The sequence below is a fragment of the Myotis daubentonii genome, chromosome 18, assembly GCF_963259705.1.
Source record: "Myotis daubentonii chromosome 18, mMyoDau2.1, whole genome shotgun sequence".
NCBI lineage: Eukaryota > Metazoa > Chordata > Mammalia > Chiroptera > Vespertilionidae > Myotis > Myotis daubentonii.
Window position 1 is genome coordinate 14,594,542 of NC_081857.1, and position 18,833 is coordinate 14,613,374.

Below are 18,833 nucleotides of genomic sequence, written 5' to 3' on the forward strand. Positions count from 1 at the left end.
CCCACAACTAGGAAGTGAAAGGGTAATTGAGAAAAAGGAATGCTCTGGGAACTAACTTAGGAAAAAGATGGAGGTTCTTTTTTGCCCAACCTCACTAGCCTGTGGGCAGCTGATACTTTGGATGTTCCTTTCCCTGCCCATCTCTGTCACTCTCTAAACTGTGTCTGCTGATCGTCCTTGTTCCTTGACCGGACTCCACCTGTGCTCCAGGCCCCTCCCTTCCCCTTGTCCCATCCCTTGGTTCTCCTGACTCTCACCCGTTGCTCTCCACTTATCCATTCCCTCAATGTATAAACATATTCGGGTCTTGGGACCTTAAACCCCACCTTTGCTCCTATAGTCATCACCCTACTTCCCTCCTTCCCTCCTTCCCTCTTGAATAAACCACTGGAAAGAGACCGAGGCCTGACGCCCTTCCTCACCACCCTCCCACTGCCCACTTCCTCCTTCACTGAAACAGAAACCACCCCCACCCCCACCGTAACTTACACCCACAAACCCTTCTGGAAAGCTTCCCAGACAGAGCCTGCTCCTGACACTCGTGTCTCTAGCCCCCCCGCATGGCCTGTCTCTCCACTGCCGGATCCACAGTGCCCATCATTGAGGGAGTCAGCTGGCCTCACGCTTTGGAAAGCCTGCCAGTCCTTGTTTATACTTTCTCATTTCTTCCTCCATCTAGGAGCTTCCTGGGACTGGTGGAGGAACATGCCATCTTCCTCATCTGTCCCCTTCCCCAATCCCTCTCTGCCTGGTTCCCAGGTCCCCAATACAAAGGCTGACCAACTGTTGATGATCAGGTTCTGTCCCTGAGAATCTTTTGGGAGCTGAGAGGTGGGAGCTGTTTGGGGCATTTGCAATGCCTGTTGAGCTTCAATTTTGGTCTCTCCCAGATAGAGCAGGAAGTGTGCTGGGCTAAGAGTCAGAAACCTCACTTTGATATCAGACCTTCCACCAATTAATGTGTGAACTGGGCAGTCAGTTACCCTCCCTGGCCTGGGGTTCCTCATTTATGTAAAAAAGGTGATAAGATCACTTATCCTCTTATCTAGTGACAAATAAAATAAATATATATTCCAGTGCTGCGCAAATGCTACAAAGGCACCTATTATCAGTGTTACTTGACCCTGGTTCTCTTGTCAATGGAATACTGGATTAGAGTGACTTAACCCAGAACATTCCTTCTCTCACACATCAAGAAGCCTGGAGGGAATTGCAAGATTCAGCAACTTCACAAGGTCCAGGTTCTTGGCTAACTTCTCTACAACACTCCTGGGTTTCTTCTCCCTGGACCGCCCTCGCTGCTCCAAGCCTCAGCCTCTCCGGCAGGCAGTCAAAACAGGAAGGTGTGGGCAGTGGGGGTGGGGTGGGGAGCTGGTTAGAATCGTGAACTAGCAATTATCCAGCTCAGCTACTTAATGTCCGGTGGGAGGGGACAAGGCACTGGAGGAATGTTGATGGGAAGGAAGGACGAGGTTCCCTCATCTCATTTTCATACCTAGAAGGAGAAAAATCTTTCCCAGAAGCCTCCAGTGACTATCCCTTAGATTCTATTGGCCAGGACTGGTTCACACGGATAAGCGGATCACTGGTATAGAAGGAGATGCTAGGTCAATGACGGCTCATCCAGGGTTCATGGGTAGGGGAGACACGTGAGAAAAATTGGGGTTCTGTCAGCACAGAAGGCAGGGGGAGCCAACATCACCTACCACATGGCCTCATTCCAAGCTCTGCACAGGCCCTGCCTCGCTCCTTCCTCCTGGTTCTTGCCTCCCCTTCAGGACATCTTACCGTTTTCTTCCATTTCTGGGACTCAAACTCCACTCCTTTCCCTCTCATTTCTTTTTTTCTGACACACAACACCTTCATGAAATCACCACCACTGTAATGATGATGACTCCCTGTACCACTGGCTTGTAAGAGAATGAGCCTTCCTCTCATTTGCTGACTTTCTCAGAAGATCCAAAAAACACTTCAGGGTCTTGTCTGTGCCTCCAAGTCTACGCCAGGCCTGATGGGGGGATACGCACTGCGGGATCAAGTCAAAAGCCTTTTTCAGTAATAATCCCTTCATTCGCTTAGCCCTTGAGCACCTCCCCACCTTGCGTAGACCCATGTAATCTAGCTTGCCCCTCAGGAGAACCTACGAAGCAGACCGGGCAGGCATGATAACCCCTTTTGTCAGATGAATCCCATGAGGCTCTAGGAAATCAAGGAGTTTGCCCAAGGCCATGGAGCCCCCAGCAGTTGGACCTGGAGGAAGGATTCTTGACTCTGGCCCCAGATTGAGTGCCCCTTTGTTGGACCACAACCCGAGACAACTCATCAGTGGCCTGTTTGAGCATACAGTTCAAATTTCAGACAAGTGGGAGTCTGCCAAGCTAACAAAGCCCGCGGTGGGTGCCAGGAAGACAGCGCGTAGGAATGAGTGCGATGCCAGGCACTAGGGCAGCAAACAATGGTTATTGTGTTCCATTTACATAAACCTCCATTGGTTTGAAAATTCTTCTCACAGACGCTGTTTCATCTGATCTCACACAGACGCTGTGAGCTGGACGTGGCAGGGCTGATTACTGCCCATAGATGTGGAAACTGAGGAGGTGTGACCTAGCTGGGTAGAAGGAAGCTGAGCTGGGCCCACACCCAGACACTCCTTGTCCCCAGGCCTGGATTCCTGCCCCTCACGGATTCATAACAGTCACGAGCTTGCAGAAGTTCTGGGCTGGTCAACTTGTCCACCAATTTCTCAGAACAACAAGGAGGTAATTAGGGCCTAGAAAGTGGTTTTAAGGGAATTAGGCCAAGGGAAGAGGCGTCAGGAAGGGAAGGACGTGGCTGGGAGGCTCAGAGCAGGTCTGCTGAGCCAGGAGCCCTGGCTGAGCCCAGGCCAGCCTCCAGCTGGAGGCCTCAGAGAGCCCACGTGCAGGAGGAGGGGATTGAGGAGCAGGGCGGCCCAGTGTTTTCTGCACCCGTCCTCTTCTTCCCATCCCTTCCCTCCCCTCTTCTCTTTCTCTTCTCCCTGACTCATTCTGGGGATCACCTCCCAAATAAACTACCTGCACCCAGAGCCTTACCTCAGGCTTTGCTTTAGAGGGAACCCAGGTAAGACGCCCTTCCTGGAGGAGCACATGGTCCTCTCTGCCCCTGGATAGCTGTGGCTCCTGGCCACCTTGCCCACCTCCCAGGTGGGTTTGGTGTGGCTTTACTAAGGGCAATAAAGGAAAAGAGGTTGCAGCCTGGTGACCCATTTACACTCCTGCAGCAGTTCCCCTGCAACTATTCCCCTCGCTAAGCAATGATACAGAACGCCCTGGAAATCACAGCGGCTAAGGGGCCAGACTCTGAGGCCAGACAGACTGCATCTGAATCCTGGCTCTGCCACCGCTGGTTGGGTGATCTTGGGCAAGTCTCTTACACTCGGTGTGCCCTTGCATGCATCTGTAAGGTAATGATGTAACAGTGCCTACCTCATAGGGTTGGTGTGTGAGCGCTGAGAGCGTTGCCTGGCACACGGACATGCTTGGTGTTGACTCCTCGTAGCCCCTCCTCCTCAGGAGCTCCGAGTGCAGTGCCTGGGGAGGAGGGACAAGCAGGGACACTGAGGAGCCCCCGGCTCCTTCCCAATCCTCATTTCCTCCTTGGAGGTCCTGCTGGCAGGACTTGCTTTATAAACGTGCCACCGCACTTGTTTTAATGCTCTGCTGTTGCCATCATGAAATTCTTAAAATTTTTTAACCAGGCAGGAGCTTTGTGTTTTCATTTCCCACAACCTCCTGGCTGGTCCTACTGGTGGCTTGATGGCCCTAGAGAGGCCTCTTTCAAGGGCAAACAAGCCCTGTCCTCTGAGCTCATCTGTTTCTTCCCAACTCGGAGCAACACAGGCACAGCCACAGGAACTGGCAATGGCTCCAGGGTCAGCTGGTCCAGGCTCACCCAGAGTTGGGTTCTTCTACCCAGCACCGCTGGCACAGGCTTGCCCAGTGGCTTTGTGGATTCTTCTGATGACAAGAAGTGACCTGTTTCATTGGTGACCCTAATTGTAAGGCCCCTCACCCTTGTGGAGTGTCTTGAGGTTCTCCAAACCCTTTCACAAGGACTATCTCACTGGATTCTCACCACCCTCCCTGTGGCAGGCACGGTCTAAGGCAGTGATGGCGAACCTTTTGAGCTCGGCATGTCAGCATTTTGAAAACCCTAACTTAACTCTGGTGCCGTGTCACATATAGAAATTTTTTGATATTTGCCACCATAGTAAAACAAAGATTTATATTTTTGAAATTTATTTTATATATTTAAATGCCATTTAACAAAGAAAAATCAACCAAAAAAATGAGTTTGAGTGTCACCTCTGACATGCGTGTCATAGGTTCGCCATCACTGGTCTAAGGAGTAGAGATTGAGGGACCTGTAACTCCCAGGTTAGCTGTCCTTGCTGCCCTACTCCCCGTTTCCTTTCCTTCTTTCAGCAACGGAAATCTCCCCTCACCTGGGAAGTCTCCCTGCCTATTAATAGAGAAGAAATAATCCCTGAATTCTTTGTACTAAGTCTTTTCCCTGCGAGCTGTAGTAACGTAATAACAGTCATGAAAACGGCATGAGCTAAGCTGCCCTTTAACAAACTGACTGTTCAATGTATCAGATTCTGTTAAAGATGGCGGAATAAAGCAGGATCACAGAACTTGCCTCCCCATTGGCACAGAAATGTAAAAACACAACAACCGCAAAACCCAACAACCAAACACACAAGGAAAGAGGGTAGAACATACACTTTTAAAAGTGCCAGTCAAGGAAGGAAATGGAGTTTCTAATCTAGAACCATGTGGTTTTGTCCCACCCCAGATTAGGGAAATGCGTTCGACAGAATCCTGAGCCCTTCACCAATGCTCTCCAATTTGGAGGGCAGCCGCCCGAGAGAACGGGTAGGACAAGGAACTGAGTGGAGGTCCCTGAGACCTGGGACCTGAGCGGGCAGGAAGGGTTGTCCTTGGCTTGCTGACTTCATGGTGGGGTGCAGGGTTGACAGGAAGAGCTGGAGCCCACAGGGAGAGCAGCCAAGTGCTCATCTCCTGCACCAACAAGATGTCTGGGGCTGAGCGTGTGGCGGGAGCTCCTTGAATGCCATGCTTGCTGCTTCTCACTTGATCCTTAGGCCTAATGCTCTCCTGCTTCCACAGCTTACAGCAAACCCTCGGTGGCACCAGCCTTTACTTTCACTCCCTTCTTGTCTGTGATAGTTTTCATATTCTCCGTACCAATATTCTCCGCCCACCACCACCACTGCTCCCCACCCCGAACTCCAACAATAAATACCTTCCAGATGAGAAACCCACGGACACGCTCACCTGGGCTGGTCTCTCGTGTCAGAATCTACCGCTGTGGTTAGACAGGCCACTGCCAGGGTGAGGGAGCCCTCCTGTCACTCCTTTCCTGGAAGTAGTCTGAGTCTGGCACACTGAGTCTCCCCATCACTCAGACATAACTCCGATTTATTCCTACTCCTGCTCTTAAAGGAAACCGATTCTGAAGACTGAGTAGTCAACGATCCCATTTCTCTGCCTCCAAGGAGAATTTTCTTTCTCTTTAAAAACCTTTTCCCCCTTTTTATTGAATTTATTGGGGTGACACTGATTAACAAAAGTAGACAGGTTTCAGGTGCACAATTCTACAACACATATCTATACACCATACTGTGTTTACCTCCTCAAATCAAGTTTCCATCCATCACCATTTATCCCCCCTATTCCCTCTTCCACTTTCCCCCACTTCGCCCTCCCCCCCCCCCAGCCAAATCACCATACTGTTGTCCCTGTCCATGAGTTTCTCTTTTTTTCTTTTTCGCTCAATCCCTCCACCCACCCCCTTCAGCCCTCCCACACACCTACACACAGTTGTCAGCTTGCTCTCTATGAGTCTGTCTCTATTTTGCTTGTTAGTTCATTTTGTTCATTAGATTCCAAGTATAAGTGAAATCATGTGATACTTGTCTTTCTCCGACTGGTTTATTTCACTTAACCCAATGCCTTCCAGATCCACCCATGCTGTCACAAGGGATAAGATTTCCTTTTTTTTTTTTTTTTAAAGGCCGAGTAGTATTCCATTGTGTAAATGTGCCACAGCTTTTTAAAAGAGTTCTTTTCAGTATTAAATGAAATTACACATGTGAAGCACGTCGTACTGACTGCTCAGTGAGGGAGGCAGTTTTATCCCACCAAACGAGGTTTCACAGAGGATATACATTATTCCCACACCTAGTTGTGCCTAAGGTCCAAATGACCCACTTGGTTCATGATAATTGTCTACAATGACCACCATCTCCTTCTCCAGAGCCCTGGGTCCTTTGGGCTTCTAAGGTAAACTGAAAAGCAATCAGCATAGCCAAGCCCCTAACCTCACCTAGTCAGACTATACCTAATTATCTAAGGCTCCAGGCAGCAGCAAGAAAAAGCTCTGAGGTCAGAGAGCCAATGAGGAAGGTGAGGAGACGAGGCCATGAGGAGGAAATAGGATCTACTAGATAGAAGACATTACAGAGTCTTAATAGGGACCTATTTTTGCTTCTGAGACATGATGTCACTTGTGGTAAAGACCTTGAACTAATTATCAAAAGGGAGAGAAATATAATTTCTAGTACTTGGAAGCTATCCACTAGCCCATAGTTCTCTATGTATAATTCACACGATCCTAAATATAAAAGTCTTGCTGCCATAGGAGGCCTCCTAAAGATTCAGAAAGCCACATTTTTAAAGCCTTTTCCTTTCTAGTTGCAGAAGACTCTGAGGTCCATGATATGGAGAATTGACATTTCATCTTTCAGATGTAAGTGCAGCATACTCAATTCTTAGAAATTCAGGTACCAGAGAAAAATGGGCAGATGAGAATCAAGTGTTGCTTATGGTTATTGAGGTGACATGGTAGAGTACAGAAGAACATTAGGCGGAGCTGGGACAGCAGGCATGGACCAGAGACTTGGCTCTGCTAGAGGTGGGAGTGGGGAGGTGGTAAGAGGGAGATACTTATCCTGGCCAGTGTGGCTCAATTGGTTGAGTGTCGTCCCATGCACCGAGATGTCATTGGTTCAATTCCCAGTCAGGGCACATGCCTGGGTTGTGGGCTCCATCCCCAGTGGGGGACATGCAGGAGGCAGCTGAGCAATGTTTCTCTCTCCCTGTCCCCTCTCCCTTTCTCTCTCTCTAACCTCAATAAAAATATATTTTTTTAAAAAGAAGAAGGAGATGCTTCCAAGTCTGATCTGGCCCTAAGGGCCTGTGCAGCCTATCTACCATTCATAGAACTTGTTCAGAGTGTAGACACCAGAAGGTGGCAATTCCACCAGAGAAGATGAAGGAGGAAGAGAGAGTACGGAACAGGTCTCCTAGAGGAGATTTTGCAATACTTGGTTAGAAGCCATCACCGGTGGAAAGCTTGGCAGAACAATGACTCCTGGAGTTGCACCTGTGCCCCCCAGGCACAACAGTATGCAGAGCAGTCCTGGGCTGGCTCACAGTGAAGAGCACGGGGCTTTGTTTTCCTAAAGGATGATTAAAACAGGGAAGGGGCTGAATGAATTAACACATATAGAATTTATAAAGCCTCCCATTTAACACATGATCAGAGTGAGGTTGAGAGGATCAGGAACTCATCGTTGGAATTCAAGCTCCCGGGCTGAGCCATGGGCTTTCTTCCGCTGGCTCCTACTTGGAGAAGCCCTGACGCCGCGGCCACCATGACAGAGGGACGGTGGGAACTGGATGCAGTTTCGGCCCTGAATTTATTACCTGCTGCCAGTTTCCATCTGGAATTCAAAAATGAAAGGAACTAATCTGAGAATGAACTACCCCTTTCGGTCTGAAACGAAAGCATTCTCTTTCTCTTTTCTACAGGGCAAAAACAAAAACAAAATACATTTCACTTTCATGTCCAAAAAGATAAAAACATGTATTTCAGACAATTTTAGTAGCTAATTGTATCTCTGAAACAGCTGAGGGGAACCCATTTGGGAACTATTACATCTACTTTAAAATCAAGGAAAAGGAAATGATAGAAGCTCTTGGATTCATTACCCCTTTAATAAGTGTATTTAACCCTCTAGCTTTAATTCTTCTTTACTAAAAACAGAAACCCAAACAGAAGCAATCTGCTGTTCTGGGGAAAACATCCAAGTGGAAATCAAGAGCCTTGGTTCTAGCCTCCGCACTTCCATTAAGTAGCCGTTTCATACGACCAGCCACAGGCCAAAATTGCACCAGAATTAAATCCGCCATTTCAAAACAAGGTGATTTCTAAAGTTCCTACTGGCTCTAAAATTCTAAGGGCCTATGCATCAATGAGTGACGAAAGTAACATAAAGATTACACCCAAACAAAACCTGTGTTCTTTCAGATAGGTGTTCCTTTGATTAATGGGATTTATATGAATGATGGATGGATCTACATAGCTAATCCTCTTACAGGTATTTGGACAACAGTGTGGCGATTGGAGGCGGGTGGTGGAAGAGGGTACTGGGAGGATAAATGGTGATGGGAAAATAAATAGTATTTGGAAGCTCAAAAAATTTCCAACTGAAATAAATGATGGACAAACCTGTCAAATGTAAGAACCCGTTTAGACCCCTTCAGTGCGCTTGAACAGCTGAGGAATTTGTTTTTAATGTGATAGCTGGCCTTCACAAACGGCTGGCTCTCCATGAGCCCCGCCCAGTATTCACACCTTCCAGACACCCTCCCACACTGAACCTGGGCTGGCCCTGTCACTCGCTTTAACCAGTGACACTGGCAGTCCTGGGTGAAGCCGAAAGAAGTCTTGGTTGCTTCCGTTACCGTTAGCGGCCCTCAGTCTGAGCACAGGACTGGCTGGCTGGCCACCCCTTTTGCACCAGCACCTGTCTGATGAGTTTGGATTTCGATGTGCAAGGCAGCCGGCCGTGCATTTTCAGAAACACTTCTATTTGTGTGTGTCTGGGGAGCCCTGAGCTGCCATTGGCCTCAGTGTCCCACACTGAATATACCAGCGTTCGATCCAATGCAGGCCCAGATGCCTCGTTTCCAATGCCATCCTTTGTCCTTACTGAAATGTGTACGTATCAGAGAAAGGTAAAAAGCCCTATTGTGGCCCTGGCCAGTGTTCTCAGTGGTTAGAGCACCGGCCCAGGCACCAGAGAGTTGCGGGTTTGATTCCCTGTGGAAGGCACATAAGCTGGATTACAGGCCCAATCCCCATTGGGTAATGTTCAGGAGGCAACCAATGGATGTGTCTCTATCACATCGATGTTTCTCTCTCCCTCCTTCTTCATTCCCTTCCTCTCTCTAAAAATCACTGGAAAAACTATCCTTGGGTGAGGATTAACAACAAAAAAGCCCTATTATGGGTTCTAGATGCCTTAAGAGGCTTCTTATCACCAATATTTTGAATTGTTCCTTTGTTTGGTATCCTGGAGACGGCTAATGGCTGAGAGACATGCTCTTCTTTTGCCAAGAGGGTACGGTACCAGAAACCACAGGTGGAAGCCTCTACAGGTGAGCCCTCAGGGAAGGCAGACTAAGGACAGTTCCCATGGAAGTTGGTTTCCTTAAGACTTCCATGTCTGAACACTTCGCGGGTCCTCCTGGTCAGGGTGTGTTGCCTGTCTGTAGACAGCAGCCATCGGCATTCCCGTGGCCTTCCAAGGCTCCTGGGTTCCTCCTCCTCCTCGCACGCCAAGCTCCTCTGATTTCTCCACTTCTAGGTACTTCTTTCCCCTCAACTGTCCATCAGCTGACCCTGATACAGTGTTATTGACTGGTAAAAAATTAAAGACAAGACCCTTTTCAGGGAGTTTTTGCATCACAAATGAAACAAAGGAATGAAGATGCAGCAATTAATCTTTGAGGGGAAGTACCCCAGCCTGGCCATTTCTCAGCAGCCAAGACAGCTGCTGTGATCACAAGGATGGCCATGCTCTCTTGCCTGAGGCAAGTCACGAGAACTTGACCACCGTCTCTAGCATCACCCACCTAAAAGGCAGACAGTGTTTCAAGAAGAGGCAACAGAAACTCTCTAGGGGAGAACTCGGGAATGGGCTCTGTGATATGCTCATGCTTTCCAGCAAAAATCATCATTCTAATTTCTTCCAGAAAACAAGGAACACCATTCCAATTTCTTCCTTTGTAAAATGGGTTAAACCCTAGCTCCTTCAGAGTGTTTTCTGATTATGAAAGAAGCGTCTCGTTGCCAGTGGTTAGCCAACCCTCCTCCCATGTTCAACTTGTTATCTGGATTATGGATACTTATGTTTCTCAAGCCTCTAAGAGTTAAGAACAAGGTTGTCCAAGTCCTGAGAGATAAAAAATTTATTGATGTAGATCATATCAGCATGTTATGATATGGCCACAGCTGACTTTTTCTTATAGCCAAAAGAGGAATTTTTTTTTCCTTTTAAAAATACATTTTTTTTTCCCAGCAGGAAGAAACATTTTTAAAACAAACATTTTCATATTAAGTGGAAATTAAAAACAATGGCTTTTTGTTTTGTTTTTCCCCAACTCAGGAGGAATAGGGCTGGTCAGCAATAGATCTCCGAGTGCTTCAAATTAGTTTTCAGGCCTCTGCCCCGTTTATTCTTCCTCTTCCACCAGAACCCACGTTTAGGGGGTGTGACGGGCGGGGGACGGGGGGCGGGGGGGGGGGGATTACAGTCTCACCAAATCAGCAGCCTAAATCCAGACAGGAAACAGAAGAGGTAGACTGAACTGTAACTATTTAACCCATTATTATGTAAAATATTTTAATACACTTAAAATTTTCAGTGGGCTCAAACGTATTCTACAAATATCAGACCAAAAAATGTTTTAAATGCTTAAAACAAAATCTCAGAGATGTCTATTATCACAGTTCACTTTGAGAAATCAAAGCATACAACTTTAGAAATATGCAAGCTTTCCATGCACGTCAGGAAAAGTTGGCTTTTGGCAAATTCTTCAAACATCCAAAGCCCCTGTAGGACTGATGTTAATGCTTTCCTACCCTTAAAAGCCTCTGCCAGGGTCAGAGAGAGGAATTTCCTGAGAGCAGTGAGTAGATTAACTGTGAGACCTTCATTCAACACTAACAGTTCTTTGAACAAAAAAACATAAACCAGAATGTTTTTTTGGGCAGTGGTGTGCTGGAGACACCTCCCACTTGCTCAAGAGAGCCAACTGTTTTAGAATTTTGCCAGTAGTTGTTAAATGGCTGTTATTAAAATAAAATTATATAAGCTTCCCATTGGTGCTAAAGCTAAAAGTGGTTCACTTTAATGAGCATAACTTGTACAAGGCTAAGAAATAGTCTAACAGATCACATATCAGATTGAATGACAAATTTGAGAATTAAATGGATTAGGATGTAATTCCATTTTTCAAATCATGGTTGGATCACAGTCATAGGCTGGCCAAAGAGTTCAGGAAAAATCAATTAGAGCATCCTGGGAGGATCAATTGGCTATATGGAATTTACAGTAAAGTATATTTTATTATGATCTGTTAGTCATGTTATAAAATCCTTGTTATCAGCAATATTTTTAACTTATGTACACTTCTATACATAATTTTCCCCCCCCCAGGAGAGTGAATGCTAACCATTGACCAGTGTACCACTGGATGGAAAGAATCGGGAAGGGGAGAGGGACAGAGTTTAAAATGAGAGGAGAACAGTGTTTTTCAGTTTGCCCTCAGCATCCAACTGCCGTGGTGTGTTCTGAGTACACGTCTCTAGATGTTAATGCCAAAATAGCTGCAGGAAAACACAAACACCCCATGCCCACTACTAAGAATTAAAAGCACTTCACTTGAAAAAAATCAACTTTATTTTTTCTAGGTTAAAAAAAATAGAACCAGCTATTAATTTTTGTTGAGAAAATGCTTCTTTTGGTGTTCACATCTCAATTTCTGAAAAGGTAATCTGGTTACTAAAGTAATCCCAATGCATTCATAAACCAGATCCACGTGTGACCAGCCCTTTACAAAAATTACAGTTGCCATAGCCTTTACATTCATTCTTATCATACATTACAACATGCAGATACACAAAGAAAGACAGGTCACCAAGCTGAAGTAAACATTATGGCATCAAGAAAATGAAAATCCATCTGTATAAAATAAATACAACTTTGTGATAACTGAAAGAAAATGAAAGCACTTAACACAACAATGGCAGTTCAATGTCTGTTTCATTACCAATCATAAGTTACTGTAAAATGCATCTAGACTCCTTCGTGTACAGAATTTGTGCACCACAGCCACATGTTCAACAGTTTTACACAACAAAAATAAAGCCATTCAAAACGTGTGCATATTTTGCAACTAGAATACACTATTTTTTTTTTTGCTCTTTAAACTATTTTAAAAAAATATTAAATGTAAAAACCCTCAAATGGAAATTTTGCAGAAAAACATGTATTTTATCTTCCATGTGGCCACAGTCACCCTCCCCCAACAGCTCAGCACTCTCAGCTCATTCCCAGGTCCAGCTCCTCCTTGTTGGGGATCAACGCAAAATGGTTGCAATAAAGCACCAATCAGAGAACACCCGGCCCCCTCGTGATCTAGAAATGTCCGATGTAGGTGGTTTTGGTCCCAATATATTAGTCTCTACCCCTTCAGACAATGAACCAGTATACCTGCTGCCCATTGCGGCTTTTGACTTTGCCTTTCATGTTACCAGAAGCAAGGTTCACAGCATTACCTGGCAAAAAATAAGACCAACCATTTGTATCCATCCTCTGTGGACCAGTGCTGGCACGCTCGTCATGGTAACGCTGGAGTTAAGTTCTGTGCAGTGAAGAAAATAACTAACTCTTCCTATGAAGCAGTGCAAACAAAAATTTTCTTAATACAAAAAGAATCCAATCCGACTATCCATGATTAAAGACTATATCCTATCATTATAACCAGGTCCCACTAGGTCAGAAGAGTCTTCAGAGAAGTGATTGTCAAAAAAATATTACTAAGACAAATCCACACGAAGTGAGGAACATGAGCAAAGACTGAAGAGGCGTTCTTAACATTGATCCAAACGATATGAAAACTAGAATGATGTTCTGAGGTTTACATTTGGTGATTTAACATTTCATTTTCATAAAAATGCTTGAGAACAACCGCAATACCGCCAACTCTTGATCATTAGAAATTCCTTTTCTAGACCATGGGTTATTCAGGCTTCTATGTTTTCTCTTCCTGAAGCTGTCTTTCCAAATCTTTCCACTACTCATCAACACAGTCAAATATATAGGCAAGAGAAGCAAATAAACAACTCATATCATTTTTTAAAATTAGTAAGCATCCAGCAAGGGAAAAAAAGTTTTATGAGAATGAAAATTCAAACTCCTAAATGCAGTCAAATTTTTGGCTTACCATGACTTATTACTGGAATAATTATGCATAATCTCCAGTTCCTTTACTATGGAAAATTAAGGACTGTGTGTAATATTAAAATATTACACTCACAGCTATTTTTTTAAAATCTATTTAGATTCTCAATTAACTTGTATGACTATCCAAGACATCATTTCCATTCTGTAATTTTTCCTTACCTTCCACTGGCCTACAGGCTTCTCTACAATAACTGCATATTTAAACACCAACAGTAGTTTCTGACGTTAAGTGTGAACTTCTGGGGTGGTCACTTCCGTGGTCGCTACAGCTCCCTGAGGCCAAGCAGGTGCTCCATCACCGTGACTCTGGGATCCAGCAGAGAGTTTGCAACCCTGTCTGCTGTGGGAATCAGGCAGGACAGCTGAGACCAAGCAGTGCTGAGGTTCTATAAGCTACCGGTATAAAACTGGCACAGTGTTACTTCTTTTCCCCGGACAAAGCGGATATTTGCTAAACCTCCTTTCACTCACTTTACAAAGGAAGTACAGATTAGGGATTTTTACTCAGTTCTGTATAGTGGCATATTGCTGCTTCCCTGATTGCCATATAAGAACACTGATTCGCTCTTTACATTCCCCTGTGCAAACAAGAGAACCTCAGTTACTGATAAGGAAAGCACCAGCAATGCTCTCAAACAGCATGTTTGCTAACAGAAGCGAGGGAACGTGTTGAGAAAGAAACAGGGTTGGGGGGGGGGGGGCAGATCAAACACACATCTATTTACAACTCACAGATCTATGTTCAAAATTAACCCACACATCTAGAGGCTGTTGAAATGACTGTGCTTGGAAAGCAAAGCATCTTACAGAACAGTCTGTTTAATGTGTACAGTATATTAAACAACATCCTCCTCCTTTGGAGCTGTGATGGCAAAAGACACCACATCTGTGTGTGCACGCCTGCATCTCTCTTCTTCCCTGATGGGAGACTGGCCGCTCTGCCTGTGGCTTGCTGTAGCAACGAGGAAAAGGTCGAATAGGTAGGACTGTCTGCCATCCTTGCCAATGAACTTGTCCCCCAGATGGCTGACCAATCTCTCAAATGAATCATCCCAATTCACCTTGTAATCTGATAGCATTTGCTGGGCCTCAAACAGAAGTGCCCCTAAGCTTCCATGTGGCTTCCTATCTGTATCCGTACCTCTAAATTGAGATTAGTTTCACCTACTCACTGTCACTGTAAAGCACATAATGAAATGCTAAAATTTTGTAAAAGTGGCACCTTAGGACAACCATTCCCAAACCACACATGGGAACACTGCCTTCTGCGTCTCACCAGCAGTAGTATCATCAATGAGGTATTTCAGCTCAGGCATCATTCTCTTCACACATGCACACATTAACCTAAGATGAAGCCGCTGTGGGCTTGTATTTGGTGCTGCTTTACCTTTCCCACACAACTGGGAGAAAATTCTTATCTTCTCAGTGTTTTGGTTTTCTGGTTTTTTGTTGGTTTTTTTTTTGGTTTATTTAAAAACAAAAAACATCATCCTTTACCTTTACCTTCCGGCCTTTCTCAGAACTGTCAAATTGTATGATTAGCGACAACAGGGGAATCTACGATGTCATGTCACAGAAAACCACCACTGACTCACCAGAATCTCAGTCTCACAACCCCAGGCCAGCGGACGTTCCCGCCTTGATGCTGGGGTGCAGGCGATGACCACGGTGACCGATGCAGGGCCAGCATTTTGTGAGAAGTTTGGTTTTACTGTGAGGTAAACTGCATGAACATAGTGACAAAAGAAAAAGAAAAAGTCTTCTAGAAATAGGCATGACTTTATCCTCTTCAACAGGAAGAGACTGGGAAGCCTCATGTGCTGGTCTCTCTCCTGGTCACACCACCCTGACATGGGCAGCTCCTTGATGAGACAGGTGCTGGGGGTGCCATGTGACAGCCTGTCCCCATTTTAAGCCAGTGTCTGGCTTTAGCTTTTATTTTTCTAACAAATTAGCCTATTTCACCGTATATTGATCATTTAAGTGTTTTGCATTAATTTGTTTCAACCATCCCCAAATGCAGTTGGTGCTAATACACCAAAATTAAAACAAACAAACAAACAAACAAGAAAACAGCTGGAGCCCCCCCAGGTGTGGTGCCCAGCTCAGGGAGGTGCTGGAGGGCAGGAGCGCAGGTAAAACACGCAGACAAGACAGCCGCGCGAGTCCCACTCACTGACTATGTGTAGACTGGTTTCCAGGCTATACTACTAATCCTCTGCTACAGATGCAGCTGATGAAAGTGCATTTTGTAAAAGAAAATGATCAATCTACGATATGCCTTCTATATAAAAGGAGAAATCAAGTGCCCTCCCCCCAAAACACACACACACACACACACACATACACACACACACACACGGAAAGCACTAGCGCATGTAAACACGGTGTCGGGCTGAGCCTGCCTTTTGAAAGAGCCCATTCCAGGACCGGATGTGTCCAGTGGACACTGATTCCCCCACAGCATGCCCGACTCCGGACTCACTAAGCTGGTGAGGACTGGAGCATCGCTGCAAAGGACAGGCCACAGTTCTTCAGAAGGTGCCAACCAGCCTCCCTGGAGGTTCCTAGTGACACAGCAGGAGTGGGCAGTGAGGGCGCTCGCAGCACTGCCCTAAGGGACACTACTAGCTAGGAGGACGCGCTCAGCTCTCTGAGCTCGAACTAGGTGATCAAGTATCTGCTGGCAACAGAATTTCTCTGTCTTCTAGGATGATTTTATGATTTCCTCTTCTCCAAATGTGATGTTAGTTTAAATGTGTGGTAGAGTGTATCTTTTTAAAACATGAAAAGTCCTTAAAACATATTAGCAGGTCATTAGATTACTGATCCTCATTTTAGCAGAGTTTTAAAATATCCCAAAGCGGGATAAATATTAATCCATCCATGGAATTTCCTTTGCTTGTTTTATATTCTGATTTGCACATGTGAAATAACGCACTCATGAAAGTTGGAATTCCTATGGTGACCTTGACAAGTCCAAGTCAGTTCCTAAAACAGGCAATGGTAAAAATACTGGAAGATGTTGTACCACATGTAGCCTGACAAAAATGCAAAAGACTGGATGAGAAAGATCCACATATTGCTGAGGGTCATCTCCCTGGAAACAGCTTCCCTGTGGCCCTGGGCAGGTGGAAAAGCCCCTGAAAAACAAGATGGAAACATCACTTTGTTTTACTGCAGCGGTAGGTCTCCTGGAGTACAAGTTGAATATTAGTTTTAACTAGAATTTTTTTTAATGCATCTTCTGTGACTTCCCATTGCTCTTGAAGAGAGATCGCATTTGAAATACAATTTTCAACCTGCCTGAGCCTCTGCCTCTATTCTCTCTGCCTGGGGTGCTCCTCCTCCATCTCAGTGAATGGCTGGGGCATCTGCATTCCTCCAGTATCAGAAAAAATACCGCCTCTCCCTGTCCCCCACGCCTACCCCCCCTCCCGTCACCGTCACCTCCCCGTTTATTTCCTTCTTGGCACTTTCCGCAACCTGTACTATCCCCACCTATGTCTTCTTTTCCTACAGACTGTCTCCTGTGGGAGAATAAGCTGCATGAGAACAGCACCCCGCGGCCTTGTTTCCCACTTTATCCCTAGAGATCTCCACAGTGGCCAGGACTCAAGGTGTGAAGTCGATATAGAATACTTTCCGAAAGAGCATGAACTTACATTCATTCTTCTATTTACAAGTTAAATGTCTTTGCCACAAAAAAGTGGTTGTTCTTTCAAGTATCCAATAGGGAAAAAAAAAAGTAGTTGTAAATCATTGATATTTTTCAAAAGGCAATACGGTTTATGAAATATATCTTAATAATAAAAAGAATCATTTAAGTGTTTTGCATTAATTAATTCAATTATTAATTGTTATATAATTAATTAATACACAAAGTTAACGGGTTTCTGGAAAGGAAAGCTAGACCATTTCAGGGCAATATTATCTAAGGTCATCTTGGTAACACTCTTCAACATTTCAAATAGTCTTTGTCCTTGTGGATAATCCCCCAGCTAAGCTGGTTCATGAGGGGATTTGCTTCTCACAAGCAATATACAGAGAGCACTTTTAAGTTTTAAGGCAGTGGTTCTCAACCTGTGGGTCGCGACCCCTTTGGCAGTCAAACGACCCTTACACAGGGGTCGCCTAAGACCATCCTGCATATCAGATATTTACATTACGATTCATAACAGTAGCAACATTACAGTCATGAAGTAGCAACGAAAATAATTTTATGGTTGGGTATTTAAAGAGCCAGAAGGTTGAGAACCACTGTTTTACGGTCTATTATGCAAATAGCTTTAGACCTTCGGTTATTAAAGAGGCTTCCATTATTGTTGTACAATTTAGGGCAAATATCATAAAGCAAGAGACAGATTGAAAAAAAGAGAGAGCTTGGTGGCCTCTTAAGTGCCTCATGCCTTCTTATACATCTATCCTGTCTTATTTTTAAGTAAAGTGTGAGAGTGAGATCAAGGATTGCACACGTGGAGAGGGGCATCTTACTAGGAATGCTAAAGGCATACACAGTGCCCAACTCCTGGCACATTAATAGGCACTGCTCCACAGCCCCAGAATCAGTGAAGATCAGGAAGGAATCCTCTGGAGGGCAAAGTGAAACAGTCCTAAACCCCACACCAAAAGTACTAAAGGTAATCACTGTACCAGCCTGTGCTCAACAGCAGGCCTCGACAGTCTGATTCAGCATGAACTTTAATTCTGTACCAAAAAATGTCTAAGTGGGGAAAAAATAATGCCTTCTGTTCATCGAATATCCCATGGTCATTCTCAAACCTGGAACAACTTTCACTTCATCCCCCCCAGGGTAGCCTCTAGAACAGAGGTGAGGAATGTCCAGCCTGTTCTAGAGGCTACCATATAGGGGCTCGGGAAGTCATTTCACCTGGCCCTGCCAAGGCATTTGGGGTGAGTTAATTAAATGTCTGACCAAATACAGCTGGCTAGTTTTTTAAGTTGATAACTTTGTATGGCCTCCGAATGATGTTATAAATATCCAAATGGCCCTTGGCAGAACAAAAGTTCCCCACCCCTGCTCTAGAAAATAGGCCTACGAATAGCTATTTGTGAAAGCACCTGGGTAGTGCCTGGAGTTCTACCAACGTCAATTTCCTCCTTTCAAAACTTCCTTCCTTCCTCTCTCCTCCTCCCATGTTTTGTCTTTTTCATGCACTGTAGTTTTCATAAAACATAAAAAATATTAAATATAGAAAAGAGACTTAGGGTAAATAGACTTTTTTTTCCCAAGGAGAAAAGTAAAAGGTTGTATCCATGAAAACTAAATAGTGAACTTTATCCCTATATGTTAAAAAAATAAAGCATACTAAAAGTGTTTACAGATGATGATGGTATTATTTAAACAATCAAATCATAATGCCAAAAATGAAGGTCATTTGCTATTTTATAAAACAGTCCATATAATTGCATATGTATGACCACAAGTTTC

The 18,833-nt window shown here is 44.9% G+C and overlaps 1 protein-coding gene across 5 annotated transcripts in view; it reads right to left on the reverse strand.

Annotated features, from left to right (window-relative positions):
- Nucleotides 1-7,670: 7,670 nt before the first annotated feature.
- LPGAT1 (lysophosphatidylglycerol acyltransferase 1) overlaps nt 7,671-18,833 on the reverse strand; it is an 88,654-nt gene continuing 77,491 nt past the window's right edge. For 4 of the 5 annotated variants that reach the window (XM_059673976.1, XM_059673978.1, XM_059673973.1 and 1 more), the window contains one exon: nt 11,793-16,524. In XM_059673976.1, the coding sequence (XP_059529959.1) occupies nt 16,373-16,524 (152 nt within the window). In that variant the 3' untranslated portion in view covers nt 11,793-16,372. Of the gene's footprint in view, nt 7,790-11,792; nt 16,525-18,833 lie in introns of those variants that run through there. The other variant, XM_059673974.1, reaches the window with a different exon arrangement.